Raw genomic sequence first — 10,863 nt, forward strand, 5'->3', positions numbered from 1 at the left:
TAAAACAAACAAAAAATCACCTGACTCTCTGTGTGTGTATTTCAACTGCTGGCGACGGTTCTGTCCAAATCAGCTGCAGAAACATGGCGAGTGCACAGCGATATCAAGACAAGGTGGTGATTGTGACCGGCGGTTCGAAAGGTATCGGCAGGGGCATCGTCAAAGTGTTCGGTAAGTTCAGTTCTGGGTGTCGGGGGGGAATTAGGGAAGAGGAAAATTTGCTGAAGTTACTAAAACACTTTCATTTTTCAGTGCAGAACGGGGCAAAAGTTGTTTTCTGCGCCCGGGGAGGTAAGAAGTGCTTATATATATATATTTGTTTGTGTGTGTGTTTACTTTTATTTTACTTTTATTTATTATTAGTTGAATTAGTAGAATTATTAGTAGAATTGAATTGAACTCAAACTGCCCCTCTGTTGCACATCTAGGGCACTTTCTAGGGTGTAGGAGCCTTATTTTATACCCTCTGTAGTGCACTCGTGTAGCAATTAGACTCAAATGTTGATTCAAATGTCAGTATTTTATCCCCTAGCTTGTTTAGTGCACTTTCAAATGCAGATGTCTTCCTTAATGTACAAATAGTGCACTATGTAGGGCGTAACAATCATTTCATTCACTTGTCATCTAGTGCACTTGGTAGTTTAATTGTAATCGGATCAGTTATGCACTGTGTAGTGTGTGGAAGTCACCGTCGTGTCGTTCACTATCTAGTGAGCGAATGGAGTTGCTCCCCTTTTTGGTTAACAAAGTGCACTTATCTAGGTGTCAGTGTTTACACCGTGTTCACAGTGTATACAACAAGTGCACTATGTAGGATGTAGTGATCATTATGTTCACTATCTAGTGCACTTGCAGTGAGGGAACGGAGCTGATTTCTACATGTAGTACACAGTGAGTTCCCTTTCGGACACATCAAGGTGTATACACAAATCATTTCATAGTAAAGCCCATGTAGTGCACTTAACATGAAGGGGACTTCCTTTTGAGACACTACACTGTAGAAATCCTCTTGTAGGAGAATGAAGCTGAATTTGAGAACACAGACCTGTCATTGGTGCAAAGTTCCCCAAAGTCACATGTTGTGTTTGTTTGCATAGAAGACATGTGACCTTCACGTGTGATTCATCACATGATGAGGACGTGCGTGTGTTTGGTCATTCTGTTTATTTTTCACATAGAATTTGCATTCTTATTAATGTGATACTTTTTGTAGAAGATTCATTCATTTTCATGTGATTCCTTTTAGAACATTCAGTTATTGTGCATGTGATTTTTTTAGAAGATTTATTTATGGTGCACGTAATTCTTTTTAGAAGATTCATTTATTGTGCATGTGATTCTTTTATTCTCATATGATTCTTTTTAGAAAATTTCATTTGTTGTGCATGTGATTCTTTTATTCTCATATGATTCTTTTTAGAAGATTCACTTATGGTGCACTTGATTCTTTTATTTTCTCATGATTCTTTTTAGAAGATTCATTTATTGTGCATGTGATTCTTTTTAGAAGATTCATTTATTATGCATGTGATTCTTTTATTTTCATGTGATTTCTTTTTAAAAGATTCATTTATGGTGCACATGATTCTTTCACAGGATTCTTTTCTTACCATTAATTTGTGAATCATGTACCTGATTCATTTGCTTTATTTATTTTCATTATTCACCTGTAGGACATTGTTTTATTTAGCACGTATTTATTCACTTGATGGTCACCTGCTTCCTTGTGATTTCTGAGCATAACCTGATGAAATGTTTTTTTTATTGAAAAGTTGAAGCAGGTAAACATGTGGAGGAAGAGCTGAATAAAGTGGGGCCGGGTTTGTGTCACTTCGTGTCCTGTGACATGTCTAAAGAAGAGGACATTAAGGTGCGTCTCACTCTCCAGAGCTGTAACAAGGTCTGGACGCTATTTATTTCACTACTTTATTCTGTTTGTATTTATCCCTCAGACGCTGATCGACACGACCGTCGAGCGCTTCAGACGAATCGACTGTCTGGTGAACAACGCAGGCTGGCGTAAGCGTCCGACTTTCAGCTCGCGCCTTTAATTTCCTGACTTTATTCTCGCTCACACTGTAACACTGATGAAATCTGGCTTCTGATTGGTCAGAGGACACAAGTCACGTATTAATGCGCTCGTTCTTATACACCTTACACGTCCTCATTTCCATAGTAACAGCTCAGTCACAGGGACGTATAGCGAGTGCTTCCTCTAAACAGATTTTTAAAAGTCATGATGAAGTTTTTGCATCAACAAGGACTGACTTGATTCCTGGACGTTCCACAGCTTTAATGTAAATATAAATGGATAAAATGGTAAATTTCTGCAGTGTAAGAGGAATAAACCCCTGTTGAAGAGAGTGCTGTGGTTTGTGTGAATAATAACGTGACGATGCTCTCTCCTCAGATCCTCCTCATAAACCCACAGACGACACCAGCGCCGAGGAGTTTAAAGATTTACTCAACCTCAATCTAATCAGCTACTTCCTTGCGTCCAAGGTGAGACATCGGATTGTCAGATCTGTTTTTTTCCGTTTGTTCTGTGTATATCGACCAGCACTGCCTTGGAAACTGGGTGTGTGATGGATCTGTGACCTACATTACACAGCCCTGAAAAAATACTCTTCTGTTTTTATTTAATCATCCAAGAGTCATGTGAGAATAAATGAATCACGTGAAAGAATAACTTAATAATTTAAAAGCAAAAAAGAAGAAATAGTATGTGAATCAATGAATCATTTGAAGAATCAGATCTGGAAACAAATGAATCATGTGTGAAGAATCAGACACAAAAGTAACAATTTTAATAGTAATAATAATCATAATAATCAAGAGAGTAAATGAATCATGTGAAGAAACACATGTAAACGTGATCATTTTAAAAAATAATAATGTGCAGAATCACATATGTGAATAAATGAATCAAGGCGAAGAAACACATGCAAAAGTAACCATTTAAAAAATAATAACAAAATCATAAGAATAAATGAATCATATATGAATAATAACATGAAGAAATAACTTGGTAATTAATAAATTAAAAAAGAAGAAGAAGAAATAGTATGATTAGTGAATCATGTGAAAAATCACATGTGCAAATAAATGAGTCATGTGAAGAATCACATCTGGGAACAAATGAATTGTGTGAAGAATCACAAGCAAAAGTGATCATTTAAAAAAAATAATAAAAAATCAAGAGAATAAATGAATAATGTGAAGAAACACACGTGTGAACTAATGAATCATTCGTTTAAAAAATGGTAATAAATGAATCGTATTTGAAGCATTACATGTAAAAGCAATCTTTTTTTCAATCATATGAAAGAATGACTGATTCATTTGTGTAAAAAGAAGATGAGAATAAATGAATCATGTGAAGAATCATATCTGGGAACAAGTGAATCATTTGTTTAAAAAATGGTGATAAATGAATTGTGTGAAGAATCACCTGAAAGAATTACTTAATAATTTGTGTTTTAAAAAAAAAATGAAGATGAAATAGTATGTGAATCAATGAATCATTTGAAGAACCACATCTTGGAACAAATGAATCATGTGTGAAGAATCGGACACAAAAGTAACCATTTTAATAATAATAATTAAATCATGAGAATAAATGAATCATGTGAAGAATCACATGTGTGAATAATGAGTCATGTGAAGAATCACACCTGGGAACAAATGAATCATGTGTAAAGAATCACATGGGTGAACAAATGAATAATTTCTTTAAGAATCACATGTAAAAGTAATCATTTTAAAAATAATAATGTGAAGAATCACATAAAATCACAAGAATAAATATGTGAATAAATGAGTCATGTGAAGAATCACATCTGGGAGCAAATGAATCATGTGTGATGAATCACATGTAAGAATAAATGAATCGTTCAGGAATGATGAGACAATTAATGAATCACTGAAAATATAACGTTAAAATATATGAATCATGTGTGAAGAATCATGTGCAAAAAAAAGACATCATGTGAAACCAATTTTGTAAAGAGTCATCTGTGATGATGAATCATTCATTTATTGATTCATGAATCATATGTAACAAAGCGTAAAAGAATCATATGTTGTATCTAAAAACCACACATTATTATTTACCCTTAATATTTGAATTATTGGAAGATTTTGAATTTACGCTGAACAGACACATGAATGCAAACATTTTGAGATTCCTGTGCTAATAGATGACTGTTTCCATACGTGTTTCCTGTTTTTTCTCTCACGGTCAGTTTGCTCTACCGTACTTACGGAAAACGCAAGGCAACATCATCAACGTCTCCAGCCTGGTGGCGTCCATCGGGCAGAAACACGCCGCTCCGTACGTGGCCACCAAGGTGAGGGAGAACTTTTACAACATCAGATTAAATAGAAATAAACGTCTCCTTACTAGAAAGCTTTACACAATATTAATAAAAACCTTCTGACCAATCAGAATCCAGACTTTAACAGCGTCATGTACCATGTAATGCTGATGTTTGTCCATTAGGGGGCGATCATCTCCATGACCAAAGCCATGGCTGTAGATGAAAGTCGCTACCATGTGAGAGTTAACTGGTGAGTTTCTGTATGGAAGCTACTCATCACATCAGCACAGAGATAACGTGTAGTAAAAAGTGCCATTTATTTATTATACTTACCAGTTTATATTTTTATATATTTTTTTAATTAACTTTATTTAGTTGAATTACACAAAGGTAATTAGTTCAGTTTACTTTAAGGCTCACAAGAATAGGTGAAGTTATAACAAGTGAAATCTCTGAATATTCAATAGAAATGAAAATTAAATAATTGAGGATATTAAGAATAATTAAGGAACAGAATTAAGTCTGTACTCGAGACATGTAGGAGACACACTGAAAAACCCTGTCCTGGCTTATCTTGTTCTGCTCTTTCCTGACCTGTTCTTTTCTATCCTGTCCTGTCCCGTCCTGTCCTGTCCTAATTTTTTCTATTCTGTCCCATCCTGTCCTGTTCTTTTCTATCCCGTCCTGTCCTGTCCTATTTTTTTCTATCCTGTCCCATCCTGTCCTGTTCTTTTCTATCCTGTCCCGTCCTGTCCTGTCTTGTCCTTTTCTGTCCTGTCCTGTCCTGTCTTGTTCTGCTCTGTCCTGACCGGTCTTGTCCTGTTTTTTCTATCCTGTCCCGTCCTGTCCTGTCTTGTCTTGTTCTGTCCTGTTGGGTCACACTGAGTCCATGAGAAGTCAGTAATCCGTCTTTGTTTATTATTTATTGTTGTATATTTTATCATGATTATTATTTTCCAGCTTTTCCCCGGGTAATGTGATGACGCCTCTGTGGGAGGAGCTTGCAGGACATACAGCCGATGCCGCAGCTGCCATTAAAGAGGGAGAGAATGCACAGGTGAGGAGGGGGGAGGGGAGAGAGAGGGATAACAAACTGGCTCTGTGTGTGTGTGTGTGACCACTGTACAAGTCCCTGTGAGTGAGTTGTTACTAAGGAAACGATAACGCATTAGAACAAGCGCATAAGATCTAGACCTTCTGACCAATGAGATTCAAGAATATAAACTTCTTTAAACAACATCTTGTGCTAAGAACATCAAAAAATAAAACTTTATCATGAAATATTAAAAAGCAGAAGATGTTTAGCAGATGTATGTATGGATGGATGGATGGATGGATGGATGGATGGATAGACAGTCAGACAGACAGACAGACCGATAGGTAGGTGGTGAAGTGTTAGTGAGACATGAGTGTCCTAGCGGTGTAGTGTAGAGCTGTTCATGTTAATGTTCATGTGTGTGTGTGTGTGTGTGTGTGTGTTAGCTGCTGGGGAGGATGGGCACCGAGGAGGAAAGTGGACTCATGGCTCTCTTCCTGGCCGCCGATGCCACCTTCTGCACCGGGATAGACCTGCTCCTGAGCGGAGGAGCCGAACTCAACTATGGCTTCAAGAGTCAGATCCCTTAAAACACACACACACACACACACACACACACAAAAACCCTAACGTTTACATCCTCTGAGTTTTTAACAATGAAACGATGATTACAGAATGAATCCAGATATTTGTGATTACTTTTTAAAATGATGTTTTAATTATTAATCATTTAAAATGTTTTAATACTTCAATGTTATTTACTAACACAGCTAAATTCCTCATAATGACGTCTGTTAAAAAAGTGAAAATTTTAATAAATAATAAACATGATGCTCTGACTCTTTGTTCCTGCCTCCAGGTAATCATCTCTGATACCAGATTTTTTATTATTATTATTATTATTATTATTATTATTATTAAAAATCTAAAATTCTTGGATTATTTATTTGTTAAACTATTTTTTTACTTGTGTATAATATTTTTTTCCTAAACAACAATACTTATAACATTAAATATTTGAACTAAACCTTTTACAATTAAAAAAAAAAATCATTTAAGTCAGCTCTTTTAGCAGAAATAAAATAAAATGAAACATTTTTAATTATTATATTTACATTATAATTTGATTACTTTTTTATTTTAATTTAAAAATAATATTTACTAATTAAATAGCTATGAATTTAAAAGAATATTAGATTTATAAACACAAAATTGTTTACATATAATAATTATTATAAATTATAAATTAAAAATCAGTAAAATATAAAAATAGATTTATTTACACAATGTAAATGTAATGTACTAAAAGTCTTTAAAAAAAAGCGAGCGGTCGGTTTTCTACTGTATTTCTTTTGTTGTGTAATTACCTAAATATAAGTGTAAAGTTTATACAATAAATAAATAAATTAATAATACTAATATAAATTAATTTTCCAGAAAATTGTGGTTTTATTTTCAGCAGTCTTATTTATTTATTTATTTATTTATGTCAAAAATGATAAATTCATTTTCCAAAATTAAATGTGGGTTTTTTAGCACTAAAATCAATTTCTCAAATATATTTATTAATTTCTTTTTATATTTATTTATTTTATTTATGTCAACAAAACGATACATTCATTTTCCAAAGAAATGTATTTTTTAGCACTATAATAAATTTCTCTAATTTATTTATTGTTGGATCTTTCTCTTGAAATAATAAAAAGTAATATTAGAAAATAATATAAATTAATTAATCTTTTATTTTATTGTTTGCTTATAAAGGAGGTAAGTGCTTCACAAATATTATTTTAAATATCCATTGCCTTCATTAAACAAATTAAAAAATACTACAGCAGCACAGAAGCTTTATTTATGAATTGGTTTGTTTATCTGTTTGTTTACTCATTGACCTGACTGTTTGTAGCGCAGTAATTGCGCAGGTTCTGCGCAAATCCAACGCATCCTGACGCAAACTGTTTCTGTCCAATCAGCGAGGCGCAAAAACACACCGCCCCTCTGCTCGACCAATAGGATGAAGCCTTTCGGTGAACTCGTTTAACCTGCTGAATCCACTGAAGCTCGTTTCGTCCAATAAGATTCAAGAAAATTGTCACACCTCCCAGATATTAATATCCCCTATCGAGATCACTCTTTTATTTATTAAATTTATTTGTTTGTTTGTTTGTTCATTTAAACAAACACAAATATACACTAAACTGATATAAAAAATAAATAAATACTCTGTACTGCATTTTTGGTTATTTTACATATTTTATTAATTCGTTTTTAAATATTTAGCCATCACTCAATTATTTATAGTCACAGTCAGAGTCGCGCGCGCGCGCGCACACACACACACACGCACACACACACACACTCCCCGGGTGTGTCTCAAACTGACTTGTTCTTTGGGGGACTGAACCCAGTCACTCAGGCTGGCTTTGAAAGATTTCCTGAAGTCTAAATGATGATCAGTTATTAATTAATTAATTAATCGATTAGTGATCATGGAGTTGTGTAATCAGTGGATCCGTGTTCTAGTTCCTTCCTTTCTCTTTCTTTCTATCTTTCTTTTCTTTCTTTCTTTCTTTCTTTCTTTCTTTCTTTCTTTCTTTCTTTCTTTCTTTCTTTCTTTCTTTCTTCTGTCTTCCAGCATGAGTAGGCTGTGGACATCTGAATTTCCTGTAAAACCAAATTTCTTGTACAAAATGATTTCCAAATAAATCTGTTCATATTCCAGCTTGATAAATGAGGCCCAGGGTTTTCTTTTTTTAATATATAAATATATGTAAATGAGTTGCTCAGAAGCTCCTGGTTACACAACTCCATCTGACTGAGGAACATTATTCATAATCCCACTCTGTGGTGTTTATAATGATTTATAATCCCACTCTGTGGTGTTTATAATGATTTATAATCCCACTCTGTGGTGTTTATAATGATTTATAATCCCACTCTATGGTGTTTATAATGATTTATAATCCCACTCTCAGTGTTTATAATGATTTATAATCCCACTCTCAGTGTTTGTAATGATTTATAATCCCACTGTCAGTGTTTATAATGATTTATAATCCCACTCTATGGTGTTTATAATGATTTATAATCCCACTCTATGGTGTTTATAATGATTTATAATCCCACTCTATGGTGTTTATAATGATTTATAATCCCACTCTCAGTGTTTATAATGATTTATAATCCCACTCTCAGTGTTTATAATGATTTATAATCCCACTCTCAGTGTTTATAATGATTTATAATCCCACTCTCAGTGTTTATAATGATTTATAATCCCACTCTATGGTGTTTATAATGATTTATAATCCCACTCTATGGTGTTTATAATGATTTATAATCCCACTCTCAGTGTTTATAATGATTTATAATCCCACTCTATGGTGTTTATAATGATTTATAATCCCACTCTATGGTGTATATAATGATTTATAATCCCACTCTCAGTGTTTATAATGATTTATAATCCCACTCTATGGTGTTTATAATGATTTATAATCCCACTCTATGGTGTTTATAATGATTTATAATCCCACTCTATGGTGTTTATAATGATTTATAATCCCACTCTCAGTGTTTATAATGATTTATAATCCCACTCTCAGTGTTTATAATGATTTATAATCCCACTCTCAGTGTTTATAATGATTTATAATCCCATTCTCAGTGTTTATAATGATTTATAATCCCACCCTCAGTGTATATAATGATTTATAATCCCATTCTCAGTGTTTATAATGATTTATAATCCCATTCTCAGTGTTTATAATGATTTATAATCCCACTCTATGGTGTATATAATGATTTATAATCCCACTCTCAGTGTTTATAATGATTTATAATCCCACTCTCAGTGTTTATAATGATTTATAATCCCACTCTCAGTGTTTATAATGATTTATAATCCCACTCTATGGTGTTTATAATGATTTATAATCCCACTCTATGGTGTTTATAATGATTTATAATCCCACTCTCAGTGTTTATAATGATTTATAATCCCACTCTATGGTGTTTATAATGATTTATAATCCCACTCTATGGTGTTTATAATGATTTATAATCCCACTCTCAGTGTTTATAATGATTTATAATCCCACTCTCAGTGTTTATAATGATTTATAATCCCATTCTCAGTGTTTATAATGATTTATAATCCCACCCTCAGTGTATATAATGATTTATAATCCCATTCTCAGTGTTTATAATGATTTATAATCCCATTCTCAGTGTTTATAATGATTTATAATCCCACTCTCAGTGTTTGTAATGATTTATAATCCCACTCTATGGTGTATATAATGATTTATAATCCCACTCTCAGTGTTTATAATGATTTATAATCCCACTCTCAGTGTTTATAATGATTTATAATCCCACTCTCAGTGTTTATAATGATTTATAATCCCACTCTATGGTGTTTATAATGATTTATAATCCCACTCTATGGTGTTTATAATGATTTATAATCCCACTCTCAGTGTTTATAATGATTTATAATCCCACTCTATGGTGTTTATAATGATTTATAATCCCACTCTATGGTGTATATAATGATTTATAATCCCACTCTCAGTGTTTATAATGATTTATAATCCCACTCTATGGTGTTTATAATGATTTATAATCCCACTCTATGGTGTTTATAATGATTTATAATCCCACTCTATGGTGTTTATAATGATTTATAATCCCACTCTATGGTGTATATAATGATTTATAATCCCACTCTCAGTGTTTATAATGATTTATAATCCCACTCTATGGTGTTTATAATGATTTATAATCCCACTCTCAGTGTTTATAATGATTTATAATCCCACTCTCAGTGTTTATAATGATTTATAATCCCACTCTCAGTGTTTATAATGATTTATAATCCCACTCTCAGTGTTTATAATGATTTATAATCCCACTCTCAGTGTTTATAATGATTTATAATCCCATTCTCAGTGTTTATAATGATTTATAATCCCACTCTCAGTGTTTGTAATGATTTATAATCCCACTCTATGGTGTATATAATGATTTATAATCCCACTCTCAGTGTTTATAATGATTTATAATCCCACTCAATGGTGTTTATAATGATTTATAATCCCACTCTCAGTGTTTATAATGATTTATAATCCCACTCTCAGTGTTTATAATGATTTATAATCCCACTCTCAGTGTTTATAATGATTTATAATCCCACTCTCAGTGTTTATAATGATTTATAATCCCACTCTATGGTGTATATAATGATTTATAATCCCACTCTCAGTGTTTATAATGATTTATAATCCCACTCTATGGTGTTTATAATGATTTATAATCCCACTCTATGGTGTTTATAATGATTTATAATCCCACTCTCAGTGTTTATAATGATTTATAATCCCACTCTCAGTGTTTATAATGATTTATAATCCCACTCAGTTTTTATAATGATATATAATCCCACTCTGTGGTGTTTATAATGATTTATAATCCCACTCTCAGTGTTTATAATGATTTATAATCCCA

The 10,863-nt window shown here is 32.8% G+C and overlaps 1 protein-coding gene across 1 annotated transcript; it reads left to right on the top strand.

Moving 5' to 3' along the window:
- Positions 1-6,186, top strand: hsd17b14 (hydroxysteroid (17-beta) dehydrogenase 14). Its single transcript, XM_058405396.1, has 9 exons — positions 1-171; positions 253-291; positions 1,773-1,870; positions 1,953-2,019; positions 2,411-2,502; positions 4,245-4,349; positions 4,502-4,569; positions 5,280-5,376; positions 5,802-6,186. Exons 1-9 carry the CDS (start codon positions 84-86, stop codon positions 5,943-5,945), a joined length of 798 nt encoding a protein of 265 aa, XP_058261379.1. The 5' UTR covers positions 1-83; the 3' UTR covers positions 5,946-6,186.
- Positions 6,187-10,863: the final 4,677 nt, after the last annotated feature.

Source organism: Hemibagrus wyckioides, linkage group LG02 (genome assembly GCF_019097595.1).
Source record: "Hemibagrus wyckioides isolate EC202008001 linkage group LG02, SWU_Hwy_1.0, whole genome shotgun sequence".
Lineage (NCBI taxonomy): Eukaryota > Metazoa > Chordata > Actinopteri > Siluriformes > Bagridae > Hemibagrus > Hemibagrus wyckioides.